Genomic DNA, 24,481 nt, shown 5'->3' on the forward strand with positions numbered 1-24,481 from the left:
CCAGAGATGGCACATTGAGGCCTGTTTATTGGAACACAGCCACGTCCATTCACCTATGTATCATCCACAGCTCCTTTCATGCGACAGGGGAGAGCAGGATACTGCCACAGAAACCTCAAGGGTCACAAAGCCCAAAGTATTTACTATCTGGCCCGTGAGAGAACAAGTGTACCGACCCCTTGTCTAGACAGTGACATTTCACGAAGTCATTTTGATGACTTGGAGCTCATCTTGCATACCACATTTTTCTTCTACATTTAAATGACATCTAATACAGGACACCACTTTCTTAGAATTGCAACATTCTTAATCAGTAGTTGTGTTCAGTTCTTTTCCTTACTCTGCAAGAGAGAGGGACAGGAATTTCCCTCTAATGCAGGACTTTTTAAAATAAGGAAATTAGATGCCATATGTGAAGCACAGGGCAGTTGGCAGGTGCTCAATAAATGGTGGAAGGCAGATTCGTCGTCTACCCCGACGGCAGTCCTCAGTCACCAGAAAATATGGCGTCAACAGACCAGCTTGCAGAATGCTGAAGCAGAGCCTCTTGAGAACATGCAGAGAGCCACACTCACTCCTCAGCGCGTCCACCCGCCAGCACAAGCACGCCTTCCTGAGCTGCCCACACCTTCTTGGCAAGAGGGTGACTGTCTCCCTTCTTAACCATAGCTGTCTCCTCAGGGAGGAACACAGCATTGGTTAGAACATTATTGGCGGCCTCTTTTGCAGATTACTAAGCAAATGAGTTCTCAGACTCCCCCACTTATGATAGATGATAAAACTACTGCAGGAGGAGTTATCGATTTTGTGGATTACCATTTGTCTTCAGGCGTGGACACAATCCACAGCACTTAAGAAGCTCATTCTTAACAGCGTTCACGATCCTGTGGCTAACCTTGCCTCCCCCATGTGGGATCAGGCTCTAGAAATGGTTTCTTTTGTAAATGAAGCAAACACTGGCCCAGAAGAGGCCCTGTCCTGGAGAGCTGGCCAGTCCCCCGTGGAGAGGGCTCAGGCTTACGACATGCGAAGGCTGGATGTGGTGAAGGCCAGTGCGTGGGCCGCACATGAAGGGCCACGGAGCTCAGAGCAGTGAGAAAGCACCATTGGCTCGGAGGTGGAGAGAAGCAAAGCAGAGAATAGTCACTTTCCCTTTCTCCCCAATACAAGGAAGGGTGTCCGTCTACCAGGCAGGTACACATGGATTATTAGAGATGGCACTGACTTCGTGTGTTTCATGGTACATTCACATATAGCAGGTGTGGGGTGTCCCATTTCCCAAACATGACAAGGGGGGCATTTCCCTTGCTCTGCTCTAAGGACTGGAGGTCAGGGTTCCAGGGTCTTCCTTCGCAGGGACAGCTCTCCATCAATCCTCCCTCACGCCGCCACGGAGAGCAAGCTGATGGGCTGTTTTCATTTTGACAACTGCATCCTCTTGCACTGGGCATAGAAGGAAGCCCCAGGCCACCTTCGTTAGAGCCTGTACAGGGACTCACAAGGAGAGAGAGCACTGGTCACCAAGGAGGCCGGAGGTCCCTCACCGAGGTCAGCAGGACCCTGTGATGACTGGTTGAAACCGTCTAACCATCGCAAATGCAGGAGTAGCAACAAGAGAAGTTTCCATCAGAAAAGGCAGGAAGGCTCCATTTAAAGGAACAGTAAATTAAAAAAACCACTTGGAAACATTATTCTTACTTTGTTAGTTAGGAGATTTCTTTCTTTCTTTAGGGCATAGAGTCAGGGTGTTCTATACTGCAGTTTAAATGAACAGTCATTTAGGGTAGACTTGGAAGTGCCTTCTACTTGGATGTTGTGGGGCTGGTCCCTTTGACAAGGTATTTCATTAAGTAGGTAAATTTAAGCTGGACCAGATCTAACATTGCGAGGCCCACCTATTCCAAAGGCCAGTCATTCTGTAGTGATCTCGAAAGTGCTCTGTGTAGGAAGAGCTTCCAAGACCAGAAGGCTCAGGCCAAGCTCTGGGCTCAGCTCTGTTTGTCCGAGACACCTTGCCCCACGATCACACACATGAGGGAAGCTGTCCCTAGGCAGCCAGTCAATGATAAAGGGACGGCCAGATGGCAGCTTTCCCACACGTCCTCTCCGTTCTCTGGCAGCTGGCTGTGGCTCTCACCAAAGGGGCCTATGGATCCACTATCTCCCTTCAGTTGGGAAAAAATCTAGAAGCAATAAGAGTGTCCCGGTTGGCCCTCAAGAAGGAGGCTGTCCCTCAGATTGCAGACTCATTGACTTCCTCTCCCTCACCCAGTGCTGTAAGCAGCTAGGGCTTGACCAGCCCGAACTTTCACCATGCATTTCCTCCGTTTTCCCATTAGAAAAGAGGTCATGAGCTAGCTGAAGATGCCCCTGCTCAGTTACGAATGTTGAAACTTAACATCTGTACTAGTTGTGGTGATAACTGGAAAGGAGAGAAACAATTTCTCAACTCAAACCCAGGTCTGACACCAACCTCTGCACCCCAACCCCCCAACAAAGGCCTCCAAACACCCCAGGAGTCAGACCGCATGGAGGCAAGCACTCCCAAAGGCAGCATTGCCACGACCTGCCCACTCAGCCTGCCCCAAGGCGATGGCACTCGCTAGCTGCCACCACTTCACTCTCAGGCTTGTGAAGTCAGGCTGGGTCACTTCCCTTGCAGGTGTGGCAGGCACAAGGGCCAGCTGCAGCACATACCAGGCGAGGAATTATTAGGAGCACCTGAAAATGGCAAATTTGCTTAAACCAGCTTCAGTTAACCAGGCTACATTTAAATCATTATTTTCTTTATGGCTAAAAACAACTACAGTGCCCATACAACTGTTTAACTCTACTTTGGGTCTTAACCACCCACCCACCCTTTACTTCTCATTCAGACTTCTGGTTGCACACTTGAAGGCCCTTTACCCAAGGAGTCTGCAACCTATCCAGCTCCCTTGAACTAGACATCCTCAGCCACCACGACCACCACCGCCACAATGCCCAGCACTCCTGCTGGTCTGCAGCCACATGCTGTGCTGCACTGATCTGGAACCAGAAACACATTGCCCTCTGTGGACACTCTCTTTGGTTGTCTCCCCGAAACTAAGCTACTCTTCCCTTTTAAACTCCTTAGCAAAACTGCATTCCCTATAAAAGCTTTCCAGATTTGCTCCTATGTCACTCTGCCTCTTCCAGCGTCCTCAGCGCCTAACACAGCCATACACAAGAGGCTTCTTTGGAAGCGCTGATGGGCAAGGAACTGCAGAACGTCGGCCCAAGAGCTCCTCCTCTTCAACTCCTCTGCGGCCTGGGGTGCCCCCGCGGGGAGCCCCAGGGACTGTCCTCAGAAGAGTTGAGACTAACTAGAACCCACCAAGGTGTGGCCTTAGGAATAATAAGCAAGATGCATCCACCTCAGAACATGACATGTCATGACTGATGGGATCATTATAAAAGTCAGACGCTTCTACCCTCCAAAGATTCTGTTCATCTCCTAGTCTCCTAGTCATGCTGCAGTAGCATTTACTTGCATGGTTTTATTTAACCCTAATAGCTTGGCTACATGTCTCACTGATGATGCTGAAATCTTCATCTCCAGCCTAGACTTCTCTCCTGAGCTCTGAACTTATATTTCTACCCACTGGGGAATATCACACGAGCACCTCCAACAGAACTGAGGTCAGTCCTCTTTCCACACCACCTCTGCCTCCCGGAGCACTCACATCCATGGGTGGCACAGCTGTCCTTTCAGTCTATCAAGCTGTGACTTCAGGAATTCCTAACTCCACCCCGCTTCACTGCTCACATCTAATCAGTACACAGTTCCTGTTCACTCCACTTGGGACACAGTTTTCTATATTTGGAAGCTGTTTTATGAGGTGCCTACATGTTCATGGTTGTTATAACTTCTTGATGATCATTCCTTTTTTTCATTTATGTAGTTTTCCTCCTTACTCCAACCATTTTCTTTTCTCTTGCTTTCAATTCTATTTGCCTGATAAAATTATGGCTATGCCACCCTTCTTTGGGTTCACGTTTGCTGGAGATCTTTTCCCATCCTTTGATTTTCAATCTTGCTATGTCACACTTTATGGAAATGACTCTTGCACTTCTGGAAAAAAGTCCCACTCCCCAGTGTCCCAGTTCAAACTCTCTATCATTTATGAGCAGGATTCCTGTAAGAGCTTCCCAGTAGCTTCCCTGATATCCATTTCCCTCACTCCATCCCATCCCCTAGTCAACATCCTGGAAAAGAAGTCTGAATGTTTCACTGGCCTTTGTTCGTAAATCTTCACTGAGCCCCTGCTTCATACAAAATAAGGCTTAGACTCCTCAGCTTGACAAAGCAAACTTTCCCTAACTTCCATCCACTTCTGAAACAATTGGCCATGAAAACCCTGTGAAGAGCAGCAGAGCTTTGCCTGATAAAGCACCGGAAGGTGAGAGGATGGCACACAAGACCAGGCAGGGCTCTGCTCTGCTGTCCACAGAGTCGCTAGGAGTCGAAATAGACTCAGCAGCACTGAGAACAACAAACCTGCTTTTCCAGCCTAGCTACCCTGCAGACCTGCTCTGCTAAGCCCTTCATGAATCCCAGAACACGCGTCACCTTGGCACGCCTGGTGCCCCTGCATGTGCTTTCTTACCCAGAATCCCATCCCCCACTCCAACTGTCCCTTCTCACCATCACTATCTGGCAAATCTCTGTTACCCTTAGGACCACATCAAAGTGTCAACTCCTTGGCGAAGCCTGGCTAACCTGGCAGGGTTAGCCACTTTCTCCTGGGTGGCCCAGGGACCCTCACCTCCATTTTGCAGTTGCAGCTCTGCGCCGTTATAAGGATTTCCATGCCTGTCTCTTCGTAATGCTGGGCCCCATCTTACTCCTCTTTGTGTTTTATCCCCAATCCCTGCTACAAGGTAGGTACTCAATAAGCGTCTGCTGAATCTGAAGGAATAACTCCCAAGTTAGCCAAAAGGAGAACTGAAGATAGCAGCACCTTCACCCCACCATACTGACCACCTTCTCCACTCTATAATCAGCTGAGCTCTACACATCTCCTATAGCTCCAGGGCTTATTTCCCCCTTCCTGACCAGCCTCTAAGGGCTGCTCCTACTCAAGACACATCCTTTCTCTCCCTCCCCACTAAACCAAACCATACCAGTCCTACAAGGTTGCCTCAACACCCCTCTTTACAAAGTCTTCCCCAAGCCCCCAGCCATGGGCATGAGGATCTTGTATAAACGGCCAGAGCCTCCACCATCCATGCCATGTGCTTCGGCACTTACAGGCAAATCAAGCACAGTTGTGTCCATGTATACCATTGCTCCAGCTGGGGCACAGGAGACAGACCACATACCACGTGCTTCTCCTGAGACCTTGGTTTGGAGATCCTGGCAGATCTTGTCACCAGCATATTCCCCGTTAAGGACTGGGAGGCATGCAAACAAGGAAGCCCGCTCCAGGAACCCAGGACTTGCACACAACGTGCTCAGTACTTGAACATGCATGGAAGTCAGGAGAAGAGGTGTGAGAGGCAGGGCCCAGCAGGAAACGCTCAAGAAATCAGGACTTGACTGAGAGGAAAAGTCTAGGAAGAGTCTTTTGCAAAAGTCTTCAGTTATGTGGAGAGGCTGGTCTGTAAGTATGAGTACTAAGGAGAAGGTCCAGAGGTGAAGTGCAGGGTACTCAAGAACGCCAGGAAAAAGGAAGGTTAGCATAGAGCTCTTTCATTTAGAGACAGAAAACACCACTTCCCCTCTAGAATCAATGAAGTGCTAGAAGATTTCGAGCCCCTTCTAGTCTAGTCACGCTGGAATTCCGGCTTTAGAACTCCATTTTCAAGTGAGTTTGTCACGGAAGGGCCAGAAGCCAGATGGAGCTGCCTTCTTGCGCACTTGGCTGCCCACACACAAAGAACTCAGATACAGCTTGATTTAAGAAAGAGCGATTACTAGACAGTTTTCGATACCTACCATAATCATTTCTATTTGAGTCATTTCTATTTAAGTCTGGGGTTGGCTTCAAACAAATTTACCTCAACACATGAAAGCTGCTGCAAGCCTTTGGTATAGTAGGTACCACTAAGACTTGGCGGCATCAGAGAGACTTTCCTAGAGAGGTGAAAACAACTGAGGTTCACTGGAAACAACCGTCAATCTGAAAACCATTCCAGGCAAACAACAACTTGTTTTCAAAGGCCCAGGATCTCATTAGCAATTTGGTAGTGTGCTATTTTTTGCAATGCCAGTAAAACAACTGAAATCATCCACGCTGGAAACTGGCCAATTCAAATAGGCAATCTTGCCCAATGATTCAAGTTGTATCACTAGGGGATCTGTGAATCTTAGAAAAGGACACTAACCCATCTAACTGAAATAATCAAGTGGAACAATATAACTGATATTGAAAATAAAATCTATATAGTTGAAAGGTGTGTCTTGGGCTGTCTTTTCCGTCTGAAGAATAAGATGACTGAGATGAATGCTCTGTACCCACTGACCGTGGGTGACAAGGATGTGGCACGTCTGATGTTGCACACTCACATGGGAATCCATGGGAAACATTGCTACCAAACCCAGAGCCCATTCTGGCCAAGCCTGAACATCCAAATGTAAGCCACCTGTCAATACCACAGACATGAGAGTGTGGCCACCCCCTCCCGCCTACCTTCCTTCCCTACCCTCTTCATTCAAAGAGATACTATCCATGAACATATTCCCACTGTGAAAAATAAATAAAAATAGAGACAAAAGCGAAACTCATCCTTTTCACCTCTTCCCCCATCCTCTTTACCATTCTCAGGAGTCTGGTATGGTGGTTTCAAACCCTTATCTGTGCCTTTACACACATATATGTACGTGTACAAATACATAATTGATATTTGATTTTACATAAATGAGATAATATTGTGGATCTTATTCTACAACTCACTTCTTTTGCTTAAAATTAACCTTTTCTGTGACCAGACATGACTTCTTTCTTTAGAATAGAGCTGAAAATGCCTGAGGCTCTCAGTTTGTCAAGAAGCATCTGCAGAGGGCCCCTGTGTACCAGACCAGGCTGAGTGCTGCTGGGAAGACCAAAGAAATCACAATGGGGCACCTGCCCCTAGCAGGCCTGGAACCAGCTCAGAGCCTGGACACAGGCACCGAAGAGCGAGATCATCAAACAGAGGTCAGATAGCCATTTAATAAACTACAGAATCTATCACAGAGTGCATGCAATTCATGACTCAATGAAGAGTACAAATTACAAATATTATAGAAAGAAGGGAAGGAGCCCTGAGGTTGGAGGGCACTGGGAGTGTCCTTTTCAGGAGGAGGAGCCGGGGCTGAGTTTGAGGAGGTAGGATGCGGGCAGACGAGAGACGAAGAGAAGCAAGAACACATAGAAGCATGGCTTCTTAAACTTCAAATGCCATTCTGTTTCCCTTTTGAGAAGCCAACAAAACATCTGAGGGAGAGAAGTGCGGCGGGTCACCAGACGGCATGTAGCAGGGACCAAGGCCCTTCCAGGAGCCCCCAGGCCCTCAGCACCACCATCCAAGCACACTGGACATCTCCCCTTGGTGAGCTTCCTCATCAGGAAGCAGGTAAATGCAGGCGGCTGTGCAGATGTGCAGACCACAGCAAGGATCAGAACCCGGAGATGCGGCCAACAAAAACAAAACTCGCAAAGTAAACTGAGCCTGGACACCTCAAAAAAGGTCTTCAGTGTTAAAGGAAATACAGAACAGAATGACCAGGAATAAATGCCTGCCTAGGAAAACAGCGTATTCTTTAAAAACAAAACCCAACTTAAATGGTTCAAACTACAAAAGTCTTACTTGAACACACAGCTTAAAATGGAAAGAATATCCAAGCTGGACTCAAGCTCAAAACCCTCCCTGGCACACACAGTGCCTGGGGGGAACATATGTGCACAAACTACTGTTTTCTATTTAACCCTAAAATACTCATCATTTAAAAATCAAAATTCTTTGGGTTATTAGCCCAGTGAAGGAATGAGAATACTTTTTAAAGCATTTTTGTTAATAGTGAAAAATAGTTTGTTTCCTGCAGGTGCTCTGGTTAAATACCCAGAATGAAAAATGAAACAGCACTGAAATTTTTACATTAGAAAGACAGAGCTCTGTTTCTTTTCTCGGGGGAAGGCAGAAACCTTTCATTGCTCAATATTACTTCCTCAGCACCTACAAACAATATGGGGCTTCTGATTTGAAAAAGCACGGTCTTCATGACAGGAGTCTCTGCCAGCCTTCGAATCTGGAGTCCTCAGGAGGCACTGAGGACGCAGCTCACAAAAGAGGAAACGCTCTGAGCAACTCCCCAACCAAGCCCTAAACACAGAAACAAATGAAGAGCTTCTTCCCCCTTAATTACAGGTCTGGGCTTAATTCCTATTTGAAATTAAAATAGGTGGCAATGATTTTTTTCTGCTTGGCTCTGCCACTTGCTAGTGGGTGACGTGAGCAAGTCAACAGGTCTGAAGACGCTGTGGAGGAACCAGGAAATGCCATCTGCCTTGCGGGGCTCACAGAGTTCACTAGTCATCAGACGAGACTGGTGTGATTCTGTGGAGTCTGGGCTCCACCAGAAGGAGTCATGTCTTGGTGCTCTCTACCAGCCTCCTTCTGGCCAGAATGCCAGCAATCAGACTTTCCGAATTCCAACCTCCAAAGTCCCGGTTAAACACCTGGTCACTGCAGATGCCTCCAGACTCACATGGTCAAGGGGGGACCTTATTCTCCGAGCTTCCACAGCCTTCCTTCCTACTTGATTCCTGGCACCAAGGACCTGCCCTGATCCATGGCTCTTCCTCCACTGGACTGTAATTATTACTAATATTTATAAAACAGCCATCATATAGGTCTTGTTTATACACTAAGGGCTTCCCCAGGGCAGACGCTGGGACTGATTCACTTCTGCGAGCTCCAGGACCTGTCCCAGGCCTGGCGTGTGGCAGAAGCTCAAGAAATGAATAAATCACTAACTCCCTGCCTTCAAACGGAAGAACTGTCTGGACAAGGGACTCAACAGTGTGAGGAAGGCATTTGCAGCAAAAAACACAAAACAACATTTTGCTAAATAAAAGTAAAAAACAATAAAACACTGTGCTGGTGGTGGTATGAGAAAACAGGCACTTCCACACACCACCAGGAAGGGCACAAATGGTACCACCCTCTCCAGAGCTGACATGGCAGTATCTATGAACAGTGCCAGGAAAATCAGAAGCATCAGTTATGTTGGGAGAGGACCAAGGCACTAAGGCACTCTGGGAAAATCTCTGGCCTGGAAAAGAAGATCCAGGTTCCCATGAAGTTACCTAGACCAGCTGTGGGATGGTGGGCAAGTCCCTTCATGTCTCTGAACTTCAGCTTCCTTGTCCACACAGTAATGGAGTCCGGTAAGCGATCTCTAGGATCCTGTTCAATGGGGTTTTTTATGTCAAACAGAGTAGTAGGCATTGAAATGGAGGCAGAGCTCGTCAGCATCTCAGATGTTAGTTTAGGGCTGACTTAAGTGTGTGCAGGTCCCCATGTTTCTAAGAATCTTCATTCCAGAAGACCTACTTTTCAGTCACTTTTCTGAAGAAACAGTATTTGGAGCCTTAGACCTCCTTCCCTTGGCTGACCACCTCACCCCATGGTTCAGACGATAAGGAAATCTTGTCTCATCCACCAAAGAAGCACCAAAGACCACCTGGCTCCACTCGACGACCAGAGGTGAGGCCCAGCCGCTCCAGAGGTCTGTCTTTCTGTGATTTCCTTTGATCTATTGGGTTGCCAGGAAGAGTATGAGATCCTATAACACTACACTGGGAAACTCTTCCAAAAATTACCCAAATAATGGAGAATCACATCTAATCTAACTGAAATCAATCAAGTCACAAGTTCCTTAAAGTCCTTCCTAAGTAACATGAATAAGTGCATAATATGAAAGATGCTTTCAGCATAGTCATGAGGCCTTTCACAGTGGGTGCACTTTATAGTATTGTCACTGGTCAGGTGTTGCAACAGGTTACAAATCATTACAACCGGAGAGGACGTAACAAGCACAAAAACTGTGCAGTCTTCCATTCCACCTCTACCAGGTTCTCACACCAATCTATACCAGGGCAGCCTCAGTTGGTAACAACATCAGTTTTGGTACCATCTCCTTGACCCCAGCTGCCTTAGCTTACAAACTGTATGAGCATCCCTCTGAACAAGCACTCACCCAGGAGGCTCACCCTGGACTCCAAGGGCTAGTAGACTCCTTTCCTGGGTCCTCCTGAGTCCGGATCCCCATGACTGTATTAGTAGAAACAGTTCCATGGGACATTATCATGTGGTATGTCACACAAGCACGCACACACACAAACTGGTTCCCTGCCCAGAAAGACTGATAAATGTGTGTCTTCAATGCAGAAGCTGAGAACTTCATTCTGTCAATACAACTATGAATCTTCCAGAGTGGCCTACGGTGTGCTAAATTCCCTAAACTTATTTATTGTTTGCAAAGCCATCACGTCCCAAACCTAGTGTTCAACAATCAGTCCTTTGAAAATCCTCACTAAGCCTCTGAGCTGTGACCTCTGTTCTAGAAACCACATTGGACAACATGGCTGCCCACTCTCTCTTAGCCGCCATCACAGTAAGAGCAGACAAAAGTTCTAAAAGCCCTTGAAGGCTGATGCTAAGCACTTCGTGCATTTAAACCCATCCAGATGTGTGTTGGAAATGACCCAAAGAAGCATCCATATTCTAGAGTCCAATACAGAGTGACTCGGCAGCAGGGCTCACCGAACTCCTGCACTGAGGTGACAGGACAGAAATCTTTCAATTTTAGATAGTATCTACCTCCCCACTTCCAGCCCAGCCCCAGACTAGTGCTGCCCAGAGTAAGTTGGGGGAGATTTGACAAACAGGCATGGTTTTGAAGATCTCAGAAAACGAAGGCAGTCCCGACTCTCTCCTCTCCCACTCCTTACCCTTCCTCCTTTATTAGGGCCCTTCACCGGCTGGGGTCAGCTTCCTGCAGCAGCTCGCTCTGCACACAGTCTGCCCTACTCAGCTTCATTCCTGCACTATTTTCCCCGCAGGATCAGGGCCAGCATAACGTGGAGCCGCTGAGAAATAAAGTCTCTCTGTTAACTCCCGACAATTTCCTCGACTCGTCTCAGCTCGGGGAGACCCCGGCTTTCGTGGTGAAGTTTAAATTCGGGACAGAAGACCGCTTTACCTACCAGGCAGAGGGCTCAACAACCATCTGGCACTTCTGGGACCCTAGCGAACCTCCTCTCTCCCGATAACTTAAGGGGAGTACCCCAGTTCAAATGACTTCTGCGCCTCAGTTTTCCCCACTTGCACAATCAGAGAGGCTATTGTTTTAAATTTTTTTATAGGAATGTATTTACAAATTACTTGTGAAGTTAAAAATGAATAAAATAAGAGGGGCAAAGTTAAACTATGTTATGCTATAAAACAGTGATCTAACTGCTAATGAATGTGAACTCACAGGAGAATACTTCTCCTTGTGCTGAGGGAGCAGGAGCACCCAAAGACTACAGCAGGGTGTCACCAAGGCAAGCTGTCCCTGTGAAGAAAGGGCACAGAACTTCTCCTTCTTTTTTATTTTTCAAGGCAGAATTTGTCCTTACAGATTGAGATACACAGGGACTATCAAGGAACACAAGTGTAATATTGACAAGGAAGCACAGTCTGCCTGCAGTTCTGAGGTTTTCACACCAATAGTGGTCTCTTTGCAGCGGGTTCAATCCCACCTATTTTACTCCCTTGCGTGTAAAGTGGAGAGAGAAGGGCTGCAGCTCTTTTATTTCTAACACTTGAAGACCTTGTATTTAGCCAGAAGTTGCAAGGTGAATAGATTCAAGGGCCATGTTCACACATGACAGTGTGCTCCATTAAATGGAGTCTAACACACTGAGGCAGGCCGGGAGGGTAGGGGGGGAAGGACAGCTATGTAATTTATTAAAATAAAGGAAACCTCAAGCCTCATCTTGTGATTTAAGAGGAAGTCAATCATGACCAGTTTGCATTTAACTTACCATCTTGGCCATAGCTTGGCTATATTTTAAATATAAACTACCGTTGACAGATGAAAAGATGGGGTAGCTATTTTCAAAGGAAGTGTTAGACTCCAAAAAGTGATGTGCTCTTGTTGTTTTCAAAAAAAAAATCATGCTGCAACACAAACTATAGCCTTTAACAAAAAACCATGAGCTGCAACAGAAGGAAGTACGAGCCCACAGACCTGGAGAGACAGACAGAGGTCTGTTCACCACCTACTGCTCTCCACAGCGTTTAAGAGTCACTTGTCATCACGTGTTCTCATTTGTTTTACACTAACGGAGATCCGGCAGCTCTAATCGCTAAGGAAAATAGGTAAATTTAAAATTAAAAAAATATATTACCTCTTCTGGCAGAATATGAATTTACATGAAAACATCTTGAACTAGGATTATTTCTTTCAGGTCACCCCTCCCTCTCCAACACCCCACCCTAAAATAGAAAAACATGTGCACGTCACAACCACACATGTATTATTTTCTAAAAAGAGGTAACTTGGACTCTGTCAAGGCTAACAAACAGAAATAGCTTTTACTCCCAGCCAACAGCTCAAACTGTCCATTAGCGTAAAACTGAAGATGTTTTTGGAATTAGTGTACAGGCAGACACACCCTGTTTACTCGAAAATCTAAAACACAATAACAGCTTCCACACGATAGTCTCTGTCCCAGGGAAACCCTGGAAAATCTCCAGTGACAATTTGTCTTCCACTGTTTTTCATTCCTAAATCCAAATAGTATATAATTGAGCTTCAATGAAAAAAAATCAGGAAATGAGCAGCCTGAATACTTTTGGATTCTAAAACCGGAGATAATTTTGAAAGGAATGAAAATTGGTTCTAAATGTCCTTAAAATCCAGAGGGAAATGCAGCATCAGCTTATTCTTTGGCATTTAGCAAGAAAGCCAAGCTGGCAACGCAGCAGGAGTACAATCAGAAAAAGCACACGCCTTTCTGGCAAGCCAGGGACAGGGCACAGACACAAATATGGCCTGAGCACAAAACTGATGTGGCCAGCACTCACAGGAGCACACGTGTCCGAGAGAACACAGCTGCCTTCATTAATGTCCCATGCACTCCCAAAGAACACAGATGAAGACACATGTGCACAGCTCCCTTACCTCCAACATAGGCCTGGCACTATCGTGGACAGACAGAATATGTGTCACCTTGTTCTTGCTCAATTGTTCTGCATCTCTGGCATCTGTCACAGGAGAAAGAGAATGGATATTTTAATATTCTCTGCAAGTGATTACTTCTAAAGTTTAGCAAGGAAAAAACACAATATGACTTGCTAATTCTTTCTTGAAACTTCATAATTGACCATACTCAGAATAATTAGATCTAGGGGATTTAGGCTTATTGCTTTTATGTATTTAGCAGACAACCAAGTTTACTTCTGATTAGCACATCTTCTGATACAAAGTGGTCATCTAAAACTTGACGGATGTTAGAGTAACAAACACTGTAATCACAATTGTTGCTGTTTAAAGGAAGTGAAGCTATGAGGTCACTTTGTAGTTGACATTTGTTAAACTGTAGACACTCACAATGAAATAGATAATAATAAAGATTTTTAAAAATTACCTCAACAATTAGTAATCCAAGTTAAAATTAAATACAAAAGACCCGCTTACTATATAAGAAATAGAAACTTGCCAGAGACGACTCTACCCTGATGTCAAAAGTAGGCAGATACAGACAAGACTGTGGTTTATAACATCAAATCCATTTTAGGGCAAAAGTGAAAATGAAACATTTTCTAGAAATTCCAAACAAAATTGTCCATAAGTTATCACTTGGCTATTAAATTATCTGCAAATGAAATTTAGAAAACACCAAAATTATATTCCCTTCCAATGCTCCTACCTGAAGAAGAAAGATTGAATGAATCCCCCTAAATTGGAGCCCATCTGCTAATCTACAAAAGAGGAGTCCTGCAAGAAACAAGGTGGTCAGCTCCCCTTGGCCCCTGTCCTGGTCTGGGACAAGCTTTTTAAAATGATACAGCATAAAATGGACCAAAAGTCAAGTGTTTAATTATCATGTGTTTAGAGAATATTAACGATACGGGAAAATGATCAGGACATCATGGTAAGTCCTGGTAATGGTAAATACAATGTAATGGTATTTATAATTTACAAACGGTAAATACAATGTAAACTCAATGTGTAAAAACATAAAGACAAACACACACACACAGGGGGAAAAGTTATAAGGAATTAGCCCCAATAGTGATACTCTTCCAAGTGTTTTTAATTTTTCTCCTTCTTTATAGTTTTTGTGTGTATTCAACACAGGTGGTTCTAAAAGTTTACCATGCCCATGAACTATCGGGGGGCCTGTTAAAGAGGCAGATTCCTGTGCTCCAACTTAGCTCAAGGTCTACAGCAGGGCTGAGGAATCTGCATTTCTAATAAGCCTCAATGATAGAGCAGAAACTAAGAAACAGTGTTCTAAACATTCTTCAATAAGCATGCACCACCTTTAAAGTCAGAAAAATATCTTTAAAAGTAATATTAAAACATTGGTTTTACACAACCAGAGGCACTCACAACTAGAATATACAGCTATGTACTGGGGGGCTTTGGGGAGAAGAAGAAGAAGGAAAAAAAAAAGATTTGCAGCAGTTGTTAGCTCAGGTGCCAATCTTACACAAAAATTAGTTTTATTTTAAGATCTCTTCATCACTCCAACCATCTCAAGCTTCAAAGTGAGATGTGCATAGCAGCCATCTACATTACACACGTGGGGACTCAATTCTAACCTCCTAGCTATCACAAGGTGCCGCATCAGAAGCTTTGAACGATGCAGGAGCTACAGTCATTTAGGGTCCCGCAGACAGCCAGCCTCCACATTCTCACTAACATGTGATTTTCCAGTTGCCATGAGTATGCATCTTTTAGACAAGCAGGGAAACAAGATCAAGCTGGAGCTTTGGTGCCCACGGAAGAGCTCAGACAAAGCGGAGCAGCAGACTCGGGAGAGGCAGGGCACCAGGGAGCTCCCACAGCAGCCTCACGATGCTCGAGCACAGGGCCTTCCAGATTCTGGTTGTGCCAGGATTTGAATTCGAAACATCAGTATTTGTTTCAACATACTTTTTAAAACAGCCTTATTGGGGCCGGCCCTGTGGCCGAATGGTTAAGTTCACCCACTCTGCTTCAGCGGCCTAGGGTTTCGCCGGTTCGGATCCTGGGCGCGGACATGGCACCGCTCATCAGGCCACGCTGAGGCGGCGTCCCATATGCCACAACTAGAAGGACCCACAACTGAAATATGCAACTATGTACTGGGGCGATTTGGGGAGAAAAAGCAGAAAAAGGAAAAAAGAAGATTGGCAACAGTTGTTAACCCAGGTGCCAATCTTTAAAAAAAACACACAAACAGCTTTATTGAGATAATTCACATATCATAAAATTGTACAGGTAAACTGTATATCAGAGTCACCATCACCACAACCTACCTTTAGAACATTTTCATCACCCCAGAAAGATACTTATTAAATATACAGATAATAAATATACAGATTGAGATAAACAACAAAAAAAGTGGTTTGGGAATAAAATTATACATTTTTGAATACAGAAGACCACTCAATACCACAAATGAGGCGACTGAATGCTGGACTCCAAAGACAACGCAAGCAACTCTTAGAAACTGCTCTGCGCTCTGCACTCCTTCTGTCTTATTATAGCACTGTGCACACTGACACCCCAATTTGGGATGACGCTTTCCCATAAGCACAGGCTCTGCCCACCTATTTGTGTGCACAAAATGCTTGATCAATACCACTGGATGATGACATTGGACCTTTTATTCTTCAAAATTAAAATTATTGATGGTTTTGGATGGCTGCCTACAACCACGGGCACTCTGGGACGAGCTAGGCACACAGCACTAAGACTCAGCCGTGAGTTATCAGCTCACACACATGTGCACCAGCCTGGAAAGTTTCACACCAGCTCTCCCTGAGCACCAAGTGAGAGGGGCAGAATTCAGTCCTTGCTGCTCAAACGGGAATCTGCCAAGCAGCAGCACAGTGTCGCCCAGGAGTGTGCTGGAAATGTAGACTCCCAGGCCACACATACCCACAGGACCAGAACCCGCCATTGCCTAAGAACCCAGAAGGCTGTGTGCACTGCACACATGGAGCCCTGGGAGCCCCCAGGGCATGACTTTTGACCTGGTGTCAACAGTGTCCTGCCCCCACTGAGGAACATTAATGCCACTTCTAAGTCAGAAAATAATTTAGAACCATTCGCAATAAAAAATGCAACAAGTCAACGTCAATAAAACTAGTGGGGGGCCAGCCCTCATGGCCTAGCAGTTAAGTTCAGTGTGTTCTGCTTTGGTGGCCCAGGTTTGGTCCCTGGGAGTGGACCTGCACCACTCATCTGTCAGCAGCCACGCTGTGGCAGCAGCTCACATACAAAAAGAGGAAGACTGGCAGTGGAAGTTAGCTCAGGGCAAATCTTCCTTGGCCAAAAACCCCGCAAAAAACAAACAAACAAAAACAATGGGAAGATTACAGGTTAAAATTCATGTGGAAAAAAAAAAATCTAGAGGGACCTGGAGCTGGCCCAGTGGCCTAGTGGTTAAGTTCACGTGCTCTGTTTTGGTGGCCTGTGGTTTGCAGGTTCGAATCCTGGGCACAGACCTACACACCACTTATCAGGCCACTCTGTGGCAGCATCCCACATATAAAATAGAGGAAGACTGGCACAGATGTTAGCTCAGGGCCAATCTTGCTCTCTCTCTCTCACACACACACACACACACACACACACACACACACAGACACAAAATCTAGAGGGACATACACTGACCATGGTTACCTCAGGTTGTGGGGTTTGCAGAAGGTTTTACTCTCTTTAACATATTTCTCTCATGTTTGGACTTTTGAAGCTTTTATCTTATTTTAGCTTGATAAGGCCACATCACTCACATAATTAGGAAAAACAAAATTTAAAAAATACTGTTCACAAAATTCAATATAAATCACATGAATAGGTAAAATGAATAGTCAACTCCTCATTGGCAAAAACAGCTAAACATGTTCTTTTCCTCTGTCTCAACTTCTCCCCTGGCCTCTGGACTCATACCCACTCTTGTCGCCTACCTCTGTTTACCCCCATGCCAGGCCTCACGTGGCCTCCTGAGGAAGCAAATGTCACCTTCACATGGTGGGAGCACTGAAACAGAAGCTCCCAACCAATCCTCCCCCTTTGCTGTTTCACGTTCCCTGCCTGGCTCAGAGGAAGACCCCACCCACCACTGGTAAGACTTCACTGGGGTAGCAGGTGGGTTCTTGGAAGATGCTGCCCTCAGTGGGCAAAGTGACAGCCACATGCTTCCTTAGGATGGGAATTAGTGCTCTAGATCTTATATTGACACAAAAGACGGACAGGGGCACCAGCCCTGAATGTGGGAAATGCCAGAATGGCCATGGGAAATAAGCTAGTCCAGCGAAGTCAAGCAGAATTGCTTCTGAAAAAAATTAACAAAAATATATCGGAGAAAGCATCAGAAATTAACACCATCAACACAAGCACTCTAGAAAAAGTCTGCAGGAAAGAACTTCTTTAGTAACGCCGTCCCAACACTCAGAGCAGCGGCTGCACTGCTTTGTAGGCTCAAGAGCATGGCCACGCGGGATGAGAGGGGAGGGCTCTGTTTTAAAGGGTCCCAGCGCCCTGTGCTCTCACCCTGAACCCCAAGCCATGTTCAGTCATCTCCCAAACAACCTTCACCTCCAGGGTGAGAATCTGTGAGAGACGGGTGAGAGATTCCAACCTGCTCGCAGTTATACTTCCCACCACGAACTAGATGGAAAGGCTTCCAGAGTTATAAATGATTATACATTATAACAACTGCTAGAGTTATAAATTAGCTGTTAGTGGGTTCAACCTTGAAGTGGATACACTTCCAACCTGTGCTGGGGGCCAAAATGGGGCGGTTCCTACTTGTTCCCTTCTCCACAAACCCTGGCTCTGACATTTTTGGAGCTAACCTCGGGCAAGTGTTTCTGTGCCTCACTTTTCTCACCTGTAAAGTGGGAAAATGGTAAGAGTGAAACCTCAAAGGGCTGCTGGAAGTACTAAATGATATAAAATACAAAGAAAAGTGCTGGCTGGCGCGTGGTGATGTTACTATTGCCATCATCATCATCATCAACATCATCATCAGGACCAGAGTATGGGCGTCGATCTCAGTCACCTCTGACTGTTTCCAAACACACGCTTTCTTCAAAGACACCTGACTCCCAGCTCTCCCTCCGCCACCTAACGCTCTCCTGGGCTAAATAACAGCAGTCCACCACAGACAGTGGGCAGCAGGGCACCCAGCTCAGCCTTGTCTGAACATCCAGGGAACCGCCACTGGGACCACGGCCCTTCTCACTGGCAGACACAGAACAAAAGCTCGGAGCCCTCAGACGTGTCTCCGTGTACATCCCCAGCACGCACACAGTTCCTGAGCTTGTCTCTCACTTTTCTAGATGTTTGTGGATACCTTCAAACAAAAAGGGCTTCCTCTGTCAGCGCACATCCACGCTGCACGTGCCAAGCTGTGAGGAAGCACTAGCCTCGCCCGCTCAGCCCAGGGAGGAGCTGCTTTGGGCTTCACCCTCCGCCTTCCCCCCCCCCCCCCGCCCGGCATCTGGGCAGAGCCACCTGCCAGCCACAGGCAGCTCAGCTGAGAGGCTCTCATCAAACACCAGCTCGAGAGGTTGGGTTTGTTTGTGGGTTTTTCTCTAGGTGGAAAAATCACCAGGTGTTGGAAAACCGTTTGTGATTCATTGCAAACTTAAAAGAAAAAAAGGAAGTTGCAGAGTGACATGTAAAGGATCCCCTGGAAGGAAGGGCAGAGCAGGGGGAGGGAGGGAAGGAAGGAGACCATTCAATGAGTGCATTGAGGAGATCACGGCCACCAGAACGCCGGCCAGGATAGCAGTGCCTATCCATAGTCTATAAAAAATAAAGATCTCTCAGAAAGTCAAAAGAATGTTTCCATTAATTTTTCTTTATACATTTCCAGATTGGCTGTTGTATTACAGTAGGCACGTACTATTTGTAATTTAAAAAGAGAAGAAAATGACTAAATGAGACCTTGTGCTAAAGCATGGATGACAGCTGGATCTGGGTTCCAGGAGAAGTCATGATCGTTTGACCTTGGGCTTCCACACTGGCCAGCAGCGCCTACTGCACACCTGGTGTGGTGTGGGTACTTCATGAGCATCTGTCTCCTTCCCACAACAGCCCAAAGTAGGTGTGTGGTTTCCATTTCACAGACAGGGAAGGCGAGGAGGGCCTGACACTGGCTGACCCACCATCTACCAGGCACGGAACCGAGGGCCTCCACTGCACATCTGGTTCAGCCCTCACCACAGCCCCGGGCTGATGTCCTCATCCCCTCCCACATCCAGGCTGTGCGATGTGTCCAAGAGCAAGCGCCTGGCTCGTGAGCCGTGGGGTAACCGGATTCCAAGGCAGGCCCACCCCACAGCTTGTCTCTATTCCGCAGGACCTGCTCCCCCGACTCCAAACCTCTGAGGACCAGGACACATGTCCACATCAGATGCCCCATACGTTGGGCACTTGCAATGAGTTTGTGGAATGAACGATTAATTCACAGGCAACTTGAAGGACGCAACACTTCCTTCCAGCACTGTCAACTCCCTGGACTACCATTCCCATGTCTTACCTTACCTGGTGAGTGTTTAATAAGTGTTTGGTAAATTAATGAATGAGTCAAACACAACCACATATTAGTGTCAGAGTAACTGAAGGCAGTCACGGAACACTTCGCCTGCACACGGGAGGCGTGGCTGCTGTCGAGCTGTCTGACAGTGAGATCCCAGAGCAGGAGTCCAGGGCCCGCGAGGGTTCCCACGTCACTGAATATTGAGAAAAGAGATAGAGATTCTAGTACAGAAAGAGTTTTGAATAATTCCTTAAAGTTGTGCACATATGTCCTTCTAAAAGAAAGTGATCTATGAGTAAGGAGAAAACGCTCAAAACTGTTGGCAGCAGTATTGAATTTGGTTGGCATTTATTACAATTTGTAATTTGTAAACAACTTTCACCTAGCAATTCTACTTTCAAGAATTTTTACTTAACTCTGCTCTCAAACACAAAAACATTCCCCTCTCCCCTAAATAACTCACTAAATAATCCGTGAAGACATTTGCTCCTTAGTGCACTCCAGCACCGCTGGCCTACCCACCACAGAGCACTTGGCTGCTTTTTCAGAACTACAAAGCTTACTAATTTAGGAACTCTAGTACTATTTTTAACCTGTTCTAGTAGCAATTAGCAGCTGTCAGAGCCCTGCACTCAGCCTCTTGGAAGCCAGCTAGCAGCACCAGGAGCCTACGGGGGAAGCGGAGGAAATAAACATGATGCAGAAAAATCATAGATTGTTTTGACAATCAATTTAAACCTGAACTCACAAATTTAAGCAACAACCAGAAAACAGGCAGGAGTGTGTTCTGGCTTGTTCGGGGTTTACGATGAGGTTTGGCTCTCTCCACCTGCCACCAGCAGACTTGTTTCTGCACATTTCCCAGGTGCGTGCCTCCTACTGAGCACACGCTCTCTCCATCGCTAAGGGAGCTGTGTCCACACCGCACACACTTGAAGCGGCACATGGGGACCCAGGCCCGCTCTGGAAATCAACAAGAGCCTGTTCTCCACCAGGTGCTTTGCTCTGTGGGCTTCTCCTCACTGCGGTGATTACAGAGTATTTTGAGACAGATGAGCTAAAAGTAAAAAATCAATAACTGACAGCAAATCAATAAATACTGAACAAGCCACACAGAAATGTACAAAGAAAAGTCAACACAAGATGAGGATAATTTGCCAGAGATGAAATTGCCACTTATTTTTCCCAGGCGGTTTAAAAAAATAGGTTTTGAAATTTATTAAAAATAACTAGAAAACAAAAGTGATAGAAGATTATAAATAAGTTACATGACTGATCAATGTGCTTGCCTGTTAGCTACCTTCTTTTATAATAATGTTTCAGCAAGCGAGCACAACGAAGACAAAGATCAGAGGTCACGTTGGAACCTGAAGGGCCCCTCACACTCTGGTCAGGGCACAAGGATGAGGGCCCAGCAAGGGGCCCAGGCAGATGCCATATAAAATGAGTCTACCCTTGGACTCAATCATGCATGAGAAGCCTGAAGGTGATCTTCTAAAAGGTGAACTCACCTTTGGTGGAAGCAACCCAAATGTCCATCAACAGATGAATGGACAAACAAAACCTGGTGCATATATACAGTGGAACAGTATTCAGCCTTAAAAAGGAAGGAAATTCTGTCACATGCTACAACATGGAGGAACCTTGAAGACATTATGCTCAGTGAAAAAAGCCAGATACAAAAGGGCAAATACTGTATGACTCCACTTAGATGAGGTCCCTAGGGTAGTGAAATTCAGAGACAGAAAGCAGAAGGGTGCTTTCCAGGGGCTGCGGAGGGGACCGGAGTCAGTGGTTAACGATGACAGTTTCATTTGGGGAAGATGAAAAAGTTGTTGAGATGGATGGTGGTGATGGTTGCACAGCAATTGAATGTGCTTAATGCCACTGAACTGTAAACTTAAAAATGATTAAAAAGGCATATTTTGTATTACGTATATTTTACCACAACAATAAAAAACAGAACTCACCTTTGAAGTTGCCGATGTACAGGCCAGGCAGGATCTAGGGGAGAGACACAGACCAGAATGAGTGTTATAGATCTGAAGATGACAGTATTTTGTACACAGAGGCTGGGCCCTCACCACAGTGGTCAGAGCACAGCCCAGGCCTGTTGTCCACCACACCAGCTTGCTAGCACCTCCCCAGACAGACAGCACAGATGACCAAGTAGCCATGCCTCCAGGGCCCTGGCCTGCCCAGGGCCACTAGGAAGGCTGCTCAAATAGCCTGTGGGTGGCTGCATTTTGGTGCCCATCAACTCATAGAACTTTAAAGACCAGGATCCCCCACAGGTCCTCATGGACCCCACGTGTCCTCTCTCACTTCGAGCCTCTCAGCGCTCCTCGGCATTCCAAGCCCAGCCCTAAACCTAAGCACCTCCAGCATCCCCTCTATCCCTCCCCACCCTCTTTCCCCGACAGCCCCTCCTTTTCTCGCTACACCCTCCATGTCCCCTACATCCTACACACCCCCTACACCCTACACATCCCTGGCTTCTCTCACAGCTCCAGCAACCCTGCCCTCTGCTGTCTGAGGCGTTTGCACACGCTGTTTCCACTGTCAGGCAGCTCTTCTTCTGCTTTCCTCATCCTTCAGGTCCCAGCTCTGACCGACACCCTAGGGAGGCCTGCCCTGAGCCCAGATTTGGGGTTGGGCCCTGCTTCAGCACCCACAGCCCTCTGTGTTCCCCTTGTAGTGATGCTGTCACAGGGGCATCACTAGGTGAAGGCCAGTCCCCTCTGCTGGTCTGGAAAGCTCTCTGGGCAGCACACACATCGTGTGGCTCACTGCTGCCTGCCTAGCTCCCGGCCCACGGCTTGGTCCATGATGACCACTCAGTGAAGAATTCCTGAATGAATGAATGAACTGTCTAAACAAGCCAAAAGGTCTACCTTTCCTGAGGCAGTGGGCCTCAAACCAGACTATCCATCACTAGAATCTGTTAAAAATTCAGATTTCTGGACAAGCCCCTACTCCCAGCTGCCATATAGGATGATTCAGTAGATCTCAGAGAACTAGGGACTGTGTTTCTCACAAACACCTTCCACTCCGCAAAATATGAAGCAAACTCTCATCCTGCCAATACTTTGTACGGTAAGTGAAATCCAAATACAGAAGCCACATCACCTAAAGTGATTTCCAAGTGCATACAGCATCCCGGCCTAGGTGACACTTCGCTGCAGACCCCCGGTATCCCGGCAACACCCTGTTTTCAGCACCACTCCCCGCACCCCTCTCAGCTCTGCCTGCTTCACACCCCTGCTTTTGTCCACTCCCACTGACAGCAGGAAGCAGCGTGTGGTGAGGTCCTTCATGAGTGTGGATTTCTTCACACACTATCCCGACAACCAGCTGCCTTGCCAAAAACTGATGGCATGTGTGCGAGTCACTGCAGGGGGAGCCTATCGTGGCAATGTCAGGACAGCCTGTGGGGACGCAGAAGTAGGTCCAGGGTTAGCCTCTGTGCTGGGGGCAGGGCCAAGCTGAGGGGCCACAGAACATATTGATCTAACTACAACACTCGTGAGGGTAACGAGAGGCTACTAATAACGACTCAGGACAACATGGGCCCAGCAAGTGTGATCCCCTTGGCTGACTCCTACCCAGGGTGGCAAAGTGAGCTTGGAGAGCGCCCCATGGGACTCAGAGGTCAGTCATGTCCGTGACCAAGGTCACAGCACAGACGCCAGCTGGGTGAGCTCTGTAACCAGGAAGATGGGAAACAGAATCTCAGAGGAAAATGCCAGCATTCACTGCCAAGGAGCTAAAACACTTGACAGGTCTTTCTTGAAATGTAATCAGTATTCGGGATTCTCCCGGGAGGAAGGGTGGAGTAGACACTTCATCGTTCCTGTTTTAAAACACAAGAACAATAGAAGTTCACTATTGGAGATGGATCAAACTGATGTCCTCTGTACATGTGTGATCGCCCATTCTCCAGGCTCCCTCCTATCTTTGTTATGATGTGGCATTAGATGCCATGGGGCAGCATTACCACCTAGGCCTTTTGGCTGATGGTGACTGGGACATCCTCCTTGATCAAGCTTCAGTCAGGCCCCTTTAGTCCTTTTCTCGACCAGACCTTGTCCCTGGCCTGCCAGATGCAGCAAGGAATCCTCCCATTCTTGACATCCACTCAAGCTCCTCTTCTTCCACCCTTGAGATCTAATCAAGGTTTTCTTAGTACGTTCCCATCCACTCCCTCACCCTGCCCACTGGCTACAAATCCCCACCTGCCCCTGTTGTACTGGGAGTTGAGTTCAATCTCTCACTTGCAATAGTCTTCCTTGCCATTTTTAATAAGTGTTAGAATAATTTTTCTTTTATATCATCGACCACAAATGGCTCCAGATTCATACAGTTGACAGTTATAATGGACTACAATATGAGCACGTTTGTTTGCCCAAAGTGACAGAACGTATTACAGTGGATGAATGGTTTACTAAGTTCCTGTCACACATGGGCACCATGCTAGGCAATCAGGATACAGATGTGGCCAAGAGAGACATGGCCCTGTCAGTATCCTATTTCCCTTGTGGAGATTCTTGCCTAGGGAAGGAGGAGGGTACTGACCACTCCGAGATCCTCAAGGACTTCCAGGAGGCAGTGACATTGAGAAGACCTGACATCCAAGAGGAGTGGGCCAGGGGAGAGGGAAGGACAGGCAAGGAGCAGTGGAAACAGCCTCGAGAAAGAAGGTCAGTCTCTACCAGAGAGAG

At 46.7% G+C, this 24,481-nt stretch overlaps 1 protein-coding gene across 17 annotated transcripts in view; it reads right to left on the minus strand.

Annotated features, from left to right (window-relative positions):
• The window catches only part of DUSP22 (dual specificity phosphatase 22), a 60,565-nt gene that overhangs the window by 25,818 nt on the left and 10,266 nt on the right, over positions 1 to 24,481 (minus strand). For 8 of the 17 annotated variants that reach the window (XM_070515733.1, XM_014829873.3, XM_070515734.1 and 5 more), the window contains exons 2-3: positions 21,731 to 21,764; positions 13,178 to 13,260 (exon numbers count right to left, since the gene is read on the minus strand). In XM_070515733.1, coding sequence (XP_070371834.1) covers positions 13,178 to 13,186 — 9 coding nt within the window. In that variant the 5' untranslated portion in view covers positions 13,187 to 13,260; positions 21,731 to 21,764. Of the gene's footprint in view, positions 1 to 13,177; positions 13,261 to 19,760; positions 19,954 to 21,730; positions 21,765 to 24,481 lie in introns of those variants that run through there. The other 9 variants (XR_011505273.1, XM_070515726.1, XM_070515728.1 and 6 more) reach the window with 3 other exon arrangements.

The sequence above is a fragment of the Equus asinus genome, chromosome 8 (genome assembly GCF_041296235.1).
Source record: "Equus asinus isolate D_3611 breed Donkey chromosome 8, EquAss-T2T_v2, whole genome shotgun sequence".
Lineage (NCBI taxonomy): Eukaryota > Metazoa > Chordata > Mammalia > Perissodactyla > Equidae > Equus > Equus asinus.